The sequence below is a fragment of the Propithecus coquereli genome, unplaced genomic scaffold (assembly GCF_000956105.1).
Source record: "Propithecus coquereli isolate 6110/MARCELLA unplaced genomic scaffold, Pcoq_1.0 Scaffold535, whole genome shotgun sequence".
Lineage (NCBI taxonomy): Eukaryota > Metazoa > Chordata > Mammalia > Primates > Indriidae > Propithecus > Propithecus coquereli.
This window is the reverse complement of record NW_012151230.1, coordinates 834,361-850,042: the sequence shown is the minus strand read 5'-3', so window position 1 is coordinate 850,042 and position 15,682 is coordinate 834,361. Positions and strand designations below refer to the sequence as shown.

The 15,682-nt window shown below is 52.0% G+C and overlaps 1 protein-coding gene across 1 annotated transcript in view; it reads left to right on the top strand.

Moving 5' to 3' along the window:
- Positions 1 to 15,682, top strand: part of EP400 (E1A binding protein p400) — a 106,181-nt gene that overhangs the window by 55,264 nt on the left and 35,235 nt on the right. Inside the window, exons 21-30 of the mRNA XM_012657268.1 lie at positions 473 to 639; positions 2,145 to 2,314; positions 3,351 to 3,617; positions 5,533 to 5,697; positions 7,376 to 7,534; positions 9,101 to 9,195; positions 9,705 to 9,976; positions 11,326 to 11,528; positions 11,617 to 11,786; positions 13,264 to 13,460. Coding sequence (XP_012512722.1) covers positions 473 to 639; positions 2,145 to 2,314; positions 3,351 to 3,617; positions 5,533 to 5,697; positions 7,376 to 7,534; positions 9,101 to 9,195; positions 9,705 to 9,976; positions 11,326 to 11,528; positions 11,617 to 11,786; positions 13,264 to 13,460 — 1,865 coding nt within the window. The remainder of the gene's footprint in view (positions 1 to 472; positions 640 to 2,144; positions 2,315 to 3,350; positions 3,618 to 5,532; positions 5,698 to 7,375; positions 7,535 to 9,100; positions 9,196 to 9,704; positions 9,977 to 11,325; positions 11,529 to 11,616; positions 11,787 to 13,263; positions 13,461 to 15,682) is intronic.

The window sequence follows — 15,682 nt, the reverse complement described above, 5'->3', positions numbered from 1 at the left end:
CCACCCTGTGTGCTCCTGTGTCACTTAGAGCTGAGGCAGCTGCCTCCCTTGTCTCTGCAGCCAGCCTCGCAGGCGTTGCAGATGGGGGCGCAACGTCACTCCCACAGTGACCTACACGCAGCCTCCTCCCTGCTTCTCGGAGAATCCTGTCCTCTCCACGCCGTGCAGACCGGACACTTCTGGACTCTGTGTTCCCTCTTCCCTTAAGTCCAGTGTGTCTCCCTGTGCTGCCTGCTCCGTCTCCCTGCCCCTGGGAGGGCCAGGCGCCGCTGTTCCTATTGTGGAGAGCGGGAAACAGCACGTGGGGTCGGGCCTCCCTGTGCCAGAGCCCTTGAGGCCATCAGGAGCTCCCCTCGGGGAAGACGCCTGCTTTGGGGCCTGGCCCTCCCGGTGAAAGAGCTTTTCATTCTAAGTCAAGTGCGTTTGCTATCGCCTCATATAGTAAGATTTTTTTTTTCCTCTTTCTACTTAGGAAACGGATCTTTCTATGTTTGATCTGGTCGGGTTAGAAAATAAAATCACTCGCCATGAGGCAGAATTGCTGTCTAGGAAGAAGGTCACGCGGAAACTGCTGGAGGAGATCTCCACCTCACCACCCCCGTCAGCCCGGCCGGCGGCAGTGAAGCTGAAGGCCAGCAGGTGTGTGACCTGGCCAGGAGCAGCGGGCGGCTCCTAGTGACCTGGGGTCAGGGCCCCAGCTGACCCCAACTGTGTGTGGTAAAGAGAGGCTGTTCATCTGAGATGGGCGTCTGCTCCTCCTGGGAATTTCCCAGATGTCCCGGTTTGGGGAGGGCGCTCGCCGGGGCCACTCACCTGCCCGGAAGAACGGCCCTTGTCCATCTCAAAGCCTCCTTGGGGATTTGCGGGGCTGCAGGGATGAATCTGATCTGGTGCCTCCCGTGGTGGCAGCTGGCGCAACCAGAGCAGACGTGAATCGTGCTCGTGGTGGGGTGGCCAGGGTAGGCAGCAGGCTCCTCCCCAGATGACAGTGATGTCACCTCCCTCAGGTGACATCTGAAGTGATGCTCTTGCAGGTGTCATGAGGCCAGTGTGGCGGGGCAGACATTTTAGATGAAGTCAAAGTACAAATATTCAAGACGGGCTAAATCCAGCAATTGGAAATATGCGAAATCCTAGGCTTGGGTTAAAAATGAAGGAAAGAAAAGAGAAAATGGATATTTTAGAGATAGAGGCCAGCCCTGTAGACTGGCAGCCTGTGCTTGCTGCTGTGTCTGTCCTTGGCCACTTTGGGGAATGTGAGCCACTCACCCCTCCTCACCAGTACCGAGCCAGCAGCCTGCTCCTCAGGGAGCCTGCAGCCCTCAGTTAAATAAGCAGATGGCGTCCACTCCACCTGGTGCCAGTCTGGTTTCATTTAACACGCTAACTTCTGTGTGAGTTGTATTTAACTCTCACTAGTTTTGAGCCTCGGGCCTTGTGAAGCATGTGTAACTCACATGTCTCTTTGCCTCGGGCGCCTTGGGAGCCGCGTGAACTATTTTTCAAGTTGCTTATAACTCACACAGAGAAAACTAAAAAACAACAATTTTTCATTAAATTAGAGAGGATCATTTTGTTTTCTGTTTTCATAACAACTCACCGCGGCCCCAAGGGAGAATTTTTTTCTAGTTTGGCAGTCATGCGTTAATGGCTCTCCATGCCGTCTCTGCCTGGTGCTTTGTACAAGTGTCTTGAAAACTGCCGTTGCAGTGGTCCAGTCACAGCACGTTCCACGTCCATCGCCTGAACTGCCACGTCATCACATGGTGGTGTGCGCTGGCTTTTCTCCCCTCTTCACTTTTCCTCTGCATGAGTGCATCATAGACTTACGTGCTACGTGTGTTTTTTGTAATCCACATTGATGTGAACTTAAAAATGAGGTAACGTTCATCGACGTGTCACCAAGAGTCAGGTAGCTGTACCACTTTGGCGTGCGTGTCGCGTCTGGGCAGCCACTGCCCTGGACTCGCGGTGAGCCTCGTAGAGCAGCGCTGAGCACGCTTTCCCTGCCCTCTTTATTAAGCTGCACTCCTGGAGCCGGGAGCCGCTAGCTGGCCTGGCGGGGGGTGGTCCTGTGTCCCGGGCTCCCTCTTGGCAGCCTGGTGATGCTTTGTGTCTTCTCGCCTGGACCGACGGGCATCTAGGTTGTTTCAGCCTGTGCAGTATGGCCAGAAGCCTGAGGGCCGCACCGTGGCTTTCCCCAGCACCCACCCGCCCCGGACGGCGGCCACCACCTCGGCCACTGCTGCTCCACAGGGCCAGCTTCGAGGACGGCCACCTGTTGCCACATTCTCTGCAAATCCGGAGGCAAAAGGTAGACTTCACGTAGCTGTCTACTCTCAGTGCTACCAAAGGTTTTTGTGGAAGTAGTTCATGATGCTTTCCTCTTGCCCTTCTGGACGTTGCAGTCATTCCTCTGAGTAGGAACGGAAACTGTCCTTGCCTCTCTAAAGATGCCACATGTCGTTCTGGATGAGTTTTAGACTTTTTTCCTTAAAATGGATTTTTTTCTCCCCATTCAAGAAATTTTATTCTTAGTTGAGTAATTGTTGATCTGATGATGACGCGTATGCCTTGGCAGAACATTTTCTTTTACATCTATAGGTACGTGTATATCAAAGTCATTTGAAACTTTTGTTGTAGTTTTTTTTTTTTTTAAAAGAGACAGGGTCTCGCTATGTTGCCCAGGCTGGTCTTGAACTCCTGGCCTCAAGCGATCCACCTGCCTCCGCTTCCGAGTAGCTGGGACTACAGGTGTGTGTCACCATGCCCGGCTTGTTTAGGAAACTTCTGAGAAAGTCTGCTCTTGTTAGAGTTTGTGCTGTCATTTCAACGGAACTTGATTCCTTTGAATGAAGGGTAGGTAACATAGCAGAAAAGGTAACGAGATAGTTAAAAATAGCATCCACCGTCTGGTCAAAGGGGCCTCCACATCGTGTCCGTGTGGTTTTCTGAGAGAGAGAGAAAGTTCAGAACTGCACTGTTGCAGGAGTTCTTTGTAAAGATAAGAATGGAAACTCTATGCTTTTTTGTGTGTTTGGGAAGTAGTTTCTAATTAATATTAATGCTTGATTGGGCTGACTTTGAATACTTTTCCATTTACTCTGAAACATACCGTGTAGTGTATGGATTTGCTACAAGAGAAAATAATTAGCGATAGATAGAAAGTTATATTTCTCTCACTCCGTAGACTATATCGGCCCCTTCTCCCCCCCCCCAAAGAGAGGGCTTCTTTTTGAGAGATAGTGTGAAGTAATGTTTATTTTATTTCTTTAAAATTCGGGTTTAAAATACTGCATTTTATTAAGAACCTCTAACAGCTTTGCACAAACCAACCTTATCGATTGCAGTGGCAGCAGCCCCGTTTCAGACCTCTCAGGCTTCCACCAGTGCTCCAAGACACCAGCCCGCTGCGACCTTCAGCACAGCCGCTAGCCCAGCCCATCCTGCGAAACTGCGGGCTCAGACCGCCGCACAGGCCTCGGCCCCAGGCCCACCCCTGCCCCCGCCCCCGGCCCCCTCGCGCGCGGCCGGGCCGAGCCCCTCGCACGCGGCCGGGCAGAGCGCGCTGCCTCAGAGGCTGGTGCTCACCTCGCAGGCCCAGGCCCGCTTGCCCAGTAAGTGGCCTCGCCTTTCCAGGTCTCCGCCATCTCTGCCCCGGAGCGGGTGTGAGAACACGGGGTTGCGTGAAGCGCCTTGCTGTCCACTCCCTTGTCTCTCCCCACCCCGCGCCCTTGTGCTGCCTGGTCCTGCCCTGCTGTCCGGCAGGGAGGGGCCTCTCCAGAGGCCAGCGGCAGGGCCTCCCTGCTTTCTGTTCTTTCTCCTGATCCCCTCGTCCAACTCTGCTTTCCTGCTGCCTTCACTGCACTGCTTGGGGTGCTGTTATAGCACTTGACCTCGTGTCAGCCCAGGTCTGCTCCGTCACCCACACGGCCCACTCTGGGGTACAGGGTGACAAGGACTGCTTCCAGACAGGTGACCTCCTTGCCAGCTGTGGGGACGAGCTGTAGGTTTCTAGAAACCATTAGTTCTTTTTAGTGTCTCACTTATTACCAGATATAAACTTGGAATAAAAATTGTTCAACCATATATTTTATAATTTAGTGACTGAAAAAAAATCACATCATTAATTTTTTTTAATACAGACTTCTTACTGCGGCCAGTAGGATTAGTGTTTTCAAATTCTGTATGGACCCTATTCGTTCTGTTGTGGAAATTATCCTAACTTAAATTAAATTATCACGGGTTGTATCATTTCTCAAATGCCACCTCAACTATTATACGTGTTGCCATGAGGAAACCGTGTTGAGGCCTTTCTGGAAAGACGGGAACGGGAGCAGTGGTGGTGTGAGGGGACGCTGGGTTCCGACAAGTTTTCCCCAGGACAAGTCTCTCCTCCTCTGCCCTCAGACAGAGAGTGACCGTCCTAGTTCACTGCCCGAAGGGAGAAGCACGGTGTGTTTTGCGTTTTTGTAGGACTAGACACTGCCTTGCTTGGGAAGAGGTATGGGGCGTGCCGGAGGAGCTGTGCCCGGGGGTGCACGCGTGAGCAGGTCGCTGCTCCTGTTGGTCGGTCTTCACCCGTGTGTGGACCAAGGAGGCCCAGCAGGAGAGTGACGTCTCTACGCACAAATCTCTGTGTCTCCCGTTTCGTTTTCCCTCCTTGTTCACAGTTGTTCTGTGGCAAGATGTCTTCAGTATTTTTCTAGTCTTTTACTAACTATTCTCTTTATGATGTCACTAATAATTCTGGCATGGATTTTCTTGGGAGGAGCATTTAGACTCCCATTGGGTAAAAAAAACCTTTAAACTTGTTGTGTAATTATATTCTGGAGGTAGTACCTTTTTGAGTTGGATACGTGTAACTACATCTGAGTTATGTTTAAAAAGTGTTTTAGGCAATGTTAAGTTTCATATTTTTTTTTTACAGTAAATGTTACTGAATCCTATCATCTAATTCAAGTTAGTAAGAAACTTTATATCTTAAAGCTTTATTTATGTATGTGATTTATTTATGGATGTATGTAAATACATGCCTAGATTTTGAGAGAGTTACGAATGTAATTCGTAGAAGCTAGTTCTGCAAAATCCTATTTTTCTCTGTGAGCTAAATTGGACATGTACTTTTTAAAATTTCAAAAGTTCTTTAAACGGACAGGTTGAGATGCAAATTTCCAAATGTATCACAAATAGATTTTTGCTACTTTTCGTGATTGCTTTTTTATTGTGTGGTGAGAAAACTAAAGTGCTCTTCAGTAGTTTGGTTAATAATATTTAGTGTCTGATATCTAAAATCCCCATCAGTTATGGTTAAATAAAGTTAACCATTGAAGTCTGATACTTTCTTTTCTCTTTTCTATTAAGATGATTGTTTTCTTAAAGTGGTAGAAAGCATTACCTCGTAAATGCTTCTGTGGCCTTCAGTTTACTGTAGTTGGTCGTCATATATATGTAACAAATTATCATCGTTGTGACAATCCCAAACTTACCCCCAAATGGTGTTAATTCGCCTTTTCCCCTACCTTTCCACAGGTGGAGAGGTCGTGAAAATAGCTCAGCTGGCGTCCATCGCGGGCCCGCAGAGCCGAGTGGCCCAGCCAGAGACGCCGGTGACGCTGCAGTTCCAGGGGAGCAAGTTCACGCTGTCGCACAGCCAGCTCCGGCAGCTCACGGCGGGCCAGCCGCTGCAGCTGCAAGGTAAGGGCGGGCCCACGCTGACGCCGTAGTGGCAGGAGAAGCACTTCGCCTTAGCGCCGCACCTGCGCCCTGCCCACCGCAGTGGGTGATGCGGGCAGGTTATTTGGCCTCTTTGCAGCCTCAGGTTCTTCGCTTCCAGGTGCGTTAATGAGTCTCACCTCATGGGGGTTTAGAGGACCAGTGAGATAACATTCGTAAACCACCTGGTTGCCTGCTACCTGATCTGTGCTTAGAAAACCATACTGTTTCTTTTGTTTGTTTTTTTAACAGTATCTGCCCTTTGAAAAGAATTTCCTATTTTGTACGTCAACATAGAAACATTTGCTGCTTATTGACCAGGCCTACTGTGGCTCATGCCTGTAATCCTATCACTTTGGGAGCCCAAGGTGGGAAGATCACTTGAGCCCAGGAGTTTGAAACCAGCCTGGGCAACAACATAGTGAGACCCATCTCTACAAAAAAGAGAAAAATTGGCCGGGCGCGGTGATGCACATCTGTAGTCCCAGCTACTCGGGAGGCTGAGGCAGGAGGATCACTTGAGCCCAGGAATTTGAGGCTGCAGTGAGCTGTGATCACACCACTACACTCCAGCCTGAGCCACATAGTGAGACCCTGTCTCAAAAATACATAATAAATAAATGAATGTTGCTGTCTAATACAAATGTGAGATGAATTGTTGTAAAAATACCAAAGGATTAGCGATTTATGTATGAGAAATTATTTTCTTTTACATACAGAATTTTTAATTTCAACTCCCAGACAAAAACCTTCCAGACCTTTGGCTAGGAGCAATGTGTTTATCTAATAACCGCTTTTTAAAGAAAATGAGGGAATGGAACTTGAGTGATACCTTAAAATTAATCTTAAATGGCTACATGGCAATAATGTAGGCCTGTCAGTTCCTCCCAGTGGTAGGTAATCATTTGCTTCCCATCATTCCGGTTAGCGTTCAGAAGCAGGGTTAATGGCAGCCTCGGCTGACCCTCTTCCCCCGCAGCTTCCCCATGAGTTGTGGCCACAGCTCTCGTCAGGGTGGAAGGCTGTTGTCCCCCAGCCTGGGGAGCACTCCTGGAGAGGGCCCGCAAGGCCTGTAGCAGAGACACTGTTGAATTTGGTTTAATTCCGTGTTTCTCCAGTGCCTTGGACCACAGAGACAAGGTGGTGCGTGAGCACCTGTGGGAAGCATTCCTCAGAGTGAAAGAAGCTGGAAAGATTTAGTCGCACAGAAGATTGAAAGTGGCCAGCTCCTTAAGCAGTGGCAGTAAACCCACAGGCGTCGGGGCTCGTACCAGTTTTCTGGGGTATTCTTCCTCCTACTTGGCGGCATTTGGAAGTGCCCACGTTCTGCGATCTGGGCACGGGGACGTCCCTGTGACTGGCACGGTGCCTGGAACAGCAGGGCCCTGCTCACGGCGCCTTCCGGGAGGGACTGAGGGGAAGACGAGCCTTTTCTTGACATTAAGAAAACACTCTGTTCCTTAGCTGGTTCATTCACTGTGGGTGACATGTATTCATATTTCTCAAAGTAACTGAACTTTGCCTTGACTTGTTTGCGTAGACTTGATTTCGGGTTTTCAGTCTACTGCCTTGTTGATCTTGGCGCCACGTGAAAGTGACGCGGTGCGTGGCTGGGGCCCACGTGCCTGCGGCTGACGCGCCCGCGGACCTGTGCTTGCAGGCAGCGTCCTCCAGATCGTGTCCGCCCCCGGGCAGCCCTACCTGCGAGCCCCCGGCCCCGTGGTGATGCAGACCGTGCCGCAGGCGGGTGCTGTGCACGGCGCCCTGGGAAGCAAGCCCCCCGCCGGCAGCCCCAGCCCTGCACCCCTGACCCCACAAGGTAGGGTGCTTTCAGCAGCAGGAGTGTTGGCTCGCAAGCTTCTTTCTGACCTTCTTTTCCTTCTGAGGCGCCTGGAAGGCGTCTGTGTGTCCGACTGCTGTGCCTCAGGACGTCAGAGTCTAGTTTGTGGCTGTCTCTGGTCTCCAGTGTGTGCCATGGCGTCAGCGGATTGATTTTCTTTCCCTTGTGCTTTCACAGGCATTGGTTGGATACAACCAGCCTGCGCTGTCCTTAGGTTTTTGTTTCATTTTGTTCTAATAGGAGACTTTTAGAATCATGACAAATTTTGCATGTTAATGTGTCACAAATGCACTTAGTGAGCTCTGGGTTCCCCGGGAACAGGGTACCCGTGGCTGCTTGTGCAGGATTTGGGCCCTTGTCTGTCTGGCCTGCACACCTGCCTCCCAGCCCCATGTCCCGTCCTGCCACCTGGTGTGCTCTGTCCTGGTGTGGCGTATCCTTGGGGACACAAAGACCTGCAACGGTGAGGTACACCTCACCCTGGGACCCTCTGAGTGGCCTGGGCACTGTGTCCTGGTCGCTGAGTGGTTTTACCAGCCCCAGCCCCACCTCTGTGTTGTCTGCGGGGTGCTGGGTGTGACCCACGGTAGGCTCTTCAAGGGCACGTCGGAGGAGCTGCAGGACTGGCGGGTAGGGGACGTCACCCAGCGGCTGTCCTGCATCCCAGCACGGCCACCAGCTACACTTGCCAGGTCTTTCTCACACCCTCAGAACCAAAATAGCTTGCCTTGCCTCCTTGGCGATTCCAGAACCTTCTGCACCCCTCAGAGGTCGATAAGTCCCTGCTCTGTGGAGCCCGTTCTCTGAGCTCCAGAGGCACTGGCTGGAGGCCTGGACCCTAAAGGCCTGGCGTCCTCCCAGCTGCTAGGTTTTGGTGGCCTCAACTCTCCTCTTTGCCCTTCAGGGGCCTCCCACCCCATGCCCCCGCAGTCCTCAGGTACCTCTTGACACCTTCTTCGTATAAAAGTCTGTCCCGCCAAGTGGCTGACCCTGGCTGATAGAGGGCGCGGTGTCAGGAGCAGCCCAGGGAACAGATCCTAGGTGGGTGCTGGGTGGTTCTGTCATGGTCTCGGGGGCTGTGCAGGCCCCTTGCCAGTAGGCAGGGGTGCTTGTGGCTGGCGGGAGCAGCCCAGTCGTCAGGGTGTCACCTGGGTGTGTTATGAAAGCCTGCCAGTGGCGGTGGAGTGCCCAGCCTGGGTGGCTGCTACACGGACTTGACGGCAGCGAGGAAGACCACAGGTGTGAGGCGTCTTGGGCTGCTGAGTGCACTGGAGCCTTACAGAGGAAATGGTGAGCCCAGGGCTCCTGGCGTAGCTCAGGTCCTGGCCAGAGAACCAGAGGGCTTCACTGGCAGATCTACACAGCGTAGCACATTCTAGGAGTGTGCTAGTGCAGGGCGAGGTCTCAGGAGCCGGCTAACAGAGGATGACTTTGCAGAGATCGCACTAGATCCACTAGGTTGAGGTTCCATAGAGCGGGCCGGTGGCAGACTAGATCCTGTGGACTTTTGGCTTCCTTTTCATCTCTTTGCTTTTGCATTTATAGTTGGTGTTCCGGGCCGAGTGGCAGTTAATGCCTTGGCTGTAGGGGAACCTGGAATGGCTTCCAAACCGGCCTCTCCCATTGGGGGACCAACTCAGGTAAGGTACCTAAACTTGGAGACACGTGATGCTGGACTAGCCCCGTTACGCTTAGACAAGTTGTTTCCCAGGAGCTGCTCATCATGTCTGGTCATGTATTTAAAGGCTTCTGTTTCATACAGAAGTCACATGCTCCTCAAGTTATGTGGCTTCAGAAATACATTTTTTCTCTGAATTATAAAATTTGGGTTTTAAAAACACACATTTCCTAATAAAAGAAATGAAAGTGGGCTTTATGATTGCAAAAATCTTTTCTTGTGTTTTCTATTCTTCTATAAGTCTTCCCGTGCATTGGCAGTGCTCACTTGTGTCCTGAGAAACACCTCTCACATCGGCAGGGAGCAGAGCATGCGTTTCCACGGCTTCGTTTCTGTCACTGTGTCCTGTGGAGCAAGGACGACGCGTGTCGCCGTGTGCTCTACACGGGAGCGCCCAGAGTCTTTGGTGGAGACGATAACTGGCCATGCTGCTTCTCGAGTAACCACTTTCCATCGCTGTTTTTGGTACAGGAGGAAAAGACCAGACTTCTGAAAGAGCGGCTGGATCAGATTTATCTCGTCAACGAGCGGCGCTGCTCTCGCGCGCCAGTCTACGGCAGAGATCTGTTAGGGCTTTGTTCCCTGCCTGGCAGAGGAGAGACCCCTTGGCTGGGGTCTGTTGACGGTGGTCTTGGCCCGGGGACCGGGCCAGCAAGCTCCTGTGCGTCGGCCTCCAGGAGGAGGGGCTTGCCGGTGCCGCTGCGGAGTCAGTGCTGGGAGACCCTCCAGGACGTAGTCCACAGGTGAGTCGGCCCGTGCAGACAGAGGGCTCAGCCTCCCTCTTCCCTTACCGTGCCGCTCCCGGCCGTTTGCCTTGTTGTTTTGAGGATGTTCATCTTAATCCCGTAAGCTTCTCCCAAGTTGTCCCTCAGAAGTCTGCTGTGAAATGCTGTTCGGGGTCCTCAGCTTTGGGCTCAGGTGGTCTTGTTGTCTGGGCACAGCCTCCGGATGGACCTGCCGCCGCGCAGTGGGTGCAGTTCTGCGTGCAGATGATGTCGGCGCGTGCTGACGATTTTCTCCATCCTACTCTTTCAGAAGAACATTTTGTTAAAGTAACCACGAGTGATCGAATGCTGCATGAGGAGAAGTGTGTGCAGGATTGAACTCAGAATACGCTTTAATAGAGAAGAATGCCTCCGTGGGGCTGAGCCTGTACTCACCCCGTGGAGAGCGCTGGCCTGTGCGGTTTCCCGCGGCCTGGCCTGTGCTCTCCCCTGGTCCGCGAGGGCTGTGCTCCTCACGGTCGCTGCTGTGCAGAGGAGGCCCGGCTGCTTCCTGCACCATCTCAGGGCTGAGCTCTCAGGACCCACCTGCTTCAGGGCTTTTAGATCAGGAACAGAGTCAGTGGAGAAAAGGAAACGGGAGTGTTTCTCCAACCACCCCGGCTGTGTGTGGTCAAGTCAGTGCCTTGTGTGCTCCTGGACTTGCTTTCCTTTCAAACCCTCACTTGCCCTCGGATGACGCTCCTTCCTTGGACATGGGGATGACCTTCTTAGTTGGAGGACAGTCGGGAGCAAGTTGTAGCTGACGTCCGTGAGGAGGGCTCCTCTGGTGCAGGGGCCCCCGGGACTGCCAGGTGCTGAGCCACCTGTGAGGCCTGCGCCGTGTCCTCGGCATCCTGCTCTCTGCAGGCTTCCTTCATCCCGAGTCTGGCCCCGCCCTGATGGCACAGTGGCTATGGCAGTTCTAGGGCTGACGTCCAGGGACAGCACGCCTCTGTCCCCAGATTCCCAGCTGCAGACACGAGCTTCAAGTGGAAGTTCATGAAACAGTCTGTTTCAGAAACATTTCTGAAACAGTCCTGTGGCCTGGGGAGTGCCCCACAGTGACTGCGTAGACCTGGACCGTCTGAACGGGTCACTGGGCGGCCGTCATCGGCCAGGACTGCTTAGGATGCCCTGTGGGGTCTCCCCGCCAGGGTTGCTGTGAAGGGTGATGTGTGCCAACAGCCGTGTCCCCGTGGTGACTAGGCGTGGGCCTGCTGCCTCTGCCACCTGGATTGTCAGAGGGTCTGCCCTCACCCCCTGCAGCCTCCAGCGTCTGTAGAGATGCTGAGTGCCCCGTGGTGACTGAGGTGCTTTGTGCTCCCCAGGGTGGCCTGCGTGATTCCTCCAGTGGTGGCAGCACCCCCGTCCCTGTGGGTGGCGAGGCCGCCCCCGCCGTACAGCCGCAGGATGAGGGTCTTCAGGCAGTGCCTGGAGGAGCACGCTGCTCCCTGCGTCCAGCAGCTGCGGCAGGCGACGGCGCTGCGCTCGCTGCGGTTCCCTGAGCTGAGGCTGGTGCAGTTTGATTCAGGTATGAGAGCAGGTCCTGTCGGCTCGGCTCAGGGTGTGAGCCTGGCTCACTGCTGGTCACGAGACATTCGGTGTTGTTCATTTCCTAGGGAAACTGGAAGCCTTGGCTATCTTGCTTCAGAAGCTGAAATCTGAAGGACGGCGGGTGCTGATTTTATCACAGATGGTTCTTATGCTGGACATTTTGGAAATGTTCTTGAACTTCCATTTTCTTACCTACATAAGAATTGATGAAAACGCCAACAGTGAACAACGACAGGTGAGAAATAAATTGCTTACCTTATTATCATTTGAGAATCAGTTGCATTAACTTTGATCACCAGTTTTTAACCTAATTTCTAATTGCTGTGTAAATTCGGTGATCTCACGACCCTCTAAATGAAAGGGGAGAGCTTAAGGACTCTCGAACTTGTCAGTCTCACTCCACCCTCAGCCGCGCCTTTGGGTGAGCGCACAGCCATCGGCGTCTCGGGTGAGCGCCGGTCACTGCCACGTAGGACCGGGACCCTCGGAAGGTAGCTGGGAAGACTTGAGGACTGTCCAGACTAACGTGTAGTTAAGGAAATACAAGTTAGTATGCCCATTTTTTACTTACTAGATTTGCTAAGGGTATTTTGATTCCTTTGGGCACAGTGAGTCGGACACTCATACACTGCTGCTGGTGGGAGCGTAAACTAGGGCGGCTTTCTAGAGAGCAACCCGACCGTGTGGGTTGTGAGCCTTGGAAATGACGCGAACGACCTAGCAGTTCTGTATTTAGGACTCCGCTTACGCAGGAATAGCACCAGCACACCACTTAGAGATCTGTGTACGTGGTCGTTTGCTGTAGAAATGTTTACGATGACCCACAGTCGGGCAAAGCAAACGTTCAGTGGAAGAAGAATGTGTGAGTTAAGAACTGTCTGCGAGTCCCATGCCTTGGCCGTGTTGTGAGCAAAACCCGATTCCTGGCATCGCAGGACTTCCTAGTGGCGCACTAGGAAGTCCCTGTCGGCAGCACGGCAGAGCCAGTCTCGGGACCGTGCAGGGTGCTCCCCAGTGCTGACGACAAGCACGTTCACGTTCCCCAGCACAAGCGGAATCTCCACACATGTGTGCGCACGCTGAGAAGGTCTGGCAAGAAATACGCCAAAGCACCAAGTAGCATGTTTTCTTGGTAATAGTGTCACAGATTATGCAAAGAATGTTTTGAAGGCAGAGGGCGGGTCAGCTCTCAGGTTCTGTTTTGGCGCAGATGCGATCACAGAAGATAAGAAATACTCAAGTCAAGTCCTTTCCCTTTGTGGTCCCCGCGGGGGTAGCGGGTCTCTCTGGGGCTGCGTCCTGCTTCCTCAGCCTTACTCCGGGGGCTTTTGTGCCGTAAAGCACCCTGGCATTGCCTGAGGATAGACGAGAAAGCACACGTCCCTCCCCAGCAAGACTCCGCTTTCTTTTGGGGCCTGCAGGTGGAGCTGACAGTAGATGTAGCATGGGACCCCACGTGTCCTTCCGTGATGCGCGGCCGTGTGAGTGGAGCAGAGGGTAGGGGTGTGGAGGGCGGTGAGTGGGAGCTGAGGCGGATGAGCAGAGGAGCCAGAGGAACGCTAAAACTGCGGTGCGACTTTATCACATACCTCACGTCACTCGGAATGCAAACCAGTTTGTCCTGGAATAATTTCCTGTCGATGAATGCTAGAATGTGTCAGGTTTCCCGACACCGTGGGGAACACTGACTTCAGTGTTTGGTGTCGTCTCAGGAACTGATGAGGAGTTTCAACAGGGACAGGCGGATTTTCTGTGCCATCCTCTCCACTCACAGCCGTGCCACAGGCATCAGCCTGGTGGAGGCGGACACGGTCGTGTTCTACGACAACGACCTGAACCCAGTGATGGACGCCAAAGCCCAGGAGTGGTGTGATCGCATTGGGCGGTGCAAGGACATCCACATATACAGGTGACGCCGCCCCCGGGTGGCAGCGGTGGGGTGCGTGAGTGGGAGGCTTTGTGGAAGGTGTTGGTACCAAAGATGCTAACGCAGAAATGAAAGGCAGGACTAAAAATAACGTACTGCAATTCGATTTTAGGAGTTTCTGCTATGTCTTGTTTGTTTTTCCTTCAGACACATTTGTATTCTTGCTGTTTTGTCTGTTTTTATGCTTAACATTTGCTTGAAATTGTGACGAGGAATCTTGCTGGGTTTTTTTGTATTTTCATATTGTACTTCCTTTAGTGTATTTAAACCTTAAAAGGACAGTTTATATTTTGGGTTGCTTTAACTATTATGAAATGTAAATTATCTGTCAGTAAAACAGCTATTGAAAGAATGTAAGTCTGTTACTGTTACTTTTAAGCATAAAAATTACAATTGTCAAAACATGTCACTGGAGAGAATGGAGAAAGGTCTACTGTATGTTTATAAATTTCTGAAAGTGTGTATTGTTAAGTATAATAACAGTGGGTTTAGATTGTCTTGCCTGTCTCTGCCTGGCTGTGTGGAGCACGTGTGACTGGAGTCGGTGCCCGGGTGTGGCCCTCGCGGGAGCTCTCTCAGCACCGGCCGACCCAGGATGGAAACACCAGTCTGTGCTCTTAACTGTGTTTTCCAACGGGACAGTCGATGTCACAGTAATCCAAATGTGTATTTAAGTAGCCTTATCTATCTGTAAATGCACTGTGTGTCCACCGAGAGAGAAGCGTGTAAAGGAAAGAAGGACCCCACGGTGACAGCAGTTGGTGACATCCGATGCTCATCTTCCCATGTTTCTCTAGTTCTTACAGAGGCTCTCACTGTCTGTCTTACTTCGTAATTCCATTTTCTTTTACTAGTGCAGTATGAGTGTGGTGACGAGTGCGGGAATGACTGTGGTAATGAATTTGGGACGTCGTTGATGTTGAACGAGAAAGATTTCCTTGTGTCATCCCTTCCTTCCTGTTGGCCCTTGAGCAATTACTAGCCCGAAATTGGGAAACTGTTTTATTCTCAGTAGCCACAAAATCTCTGAAATACTCAGGACGGGCTTTCGCGGCGAAGGAGCAGGGCGCCCCTGCGGTGAGGTGTGCGACTGTGCTAACGGACGGAAGACGCGGTGTGGCGAGCAGAAGACACGCTGCCTCTTAGGTGGGGAGACGGTGCATGAAAATGACGTTTCTCCAGAGTAGTAGTGAAACTTAACATCACTGCAGTGAAAACCCTAATCGTGGGTGTGTCACACACACAGTTGGGTGAAATGATGCTCAGGTGTATTTGGAGTAAAAACTGTCATGGTAACCAGCGCAGTGGGAGGGAGTCCGGCCCTGTGTGTGGGGCAGAGCTCACGGCTTTTCCCCAGAACAGTGGCGCAGACGGACGGTTCAAGGGGTGGAGGGCCCAGCATAGAGGAGAATTTAGCATGTTATCATACAAAGGTCAAATTTCATCGTAGGCAGAGGTGGTTATGTAACGAATATTGCCGCACGCTGCGCTCTCCACGTGAAGGGTGGGGCTGGAGCTCTGTTCCCCGCTTGTGACGTAGCGCAGTCCAGGTGGATTAAAGACTTACGTGCAAAAAGTAAAGCAGCGCTCTTAGAACAGTCTCTAAGAGACTGTAACCGTAGCCTAGAGCTGGAGGGATCACTTCGACCAAACAGAGGACTCAGAAGTAAGGGAAGACAGACGTATCTGACTGTGGTAAAATAAGAATGTAAGTATTGCAACAAGATACCATGAGCAAAGTAAATAGATAAATGAGCAGAAAAGTGATTTGCAATTTTCATGACAAATAAAGAGTTGAATAACTCATAAATTGAGAAGAAAGATAAAAGACTCCCTTATCTTAAAAGAGGGAGGGCAGGAACCTGTGAATATGAACGGGCCATTCCAGGTGGCCAGGAAGCGTGAGGAGATGCTCGGTCGCTGGTGGGGAGAAGGACGTGCAGGTTTAGCGCAGGACGGAGTGTTTCTTCGTACACCGGACAGCTGAGGTCCTGAAAGGGACCTGCTCAGACTGGCGCTGGTGAAAGGGAACTTCTACGTTAGAGGGGCGTGGGGATTGCTTTAGCCTCTCCTGAAAGCGGTTTGGCAGGGTCTGTGGAAATTAGTTTGACACATGCCCTTTGTCCCAACATACCCACGTCAGGGGATCCGTCCTGGGCTATGGGGTGCTTGTTGTCCCATGGCACAAAGCAGGGACTGGGGAA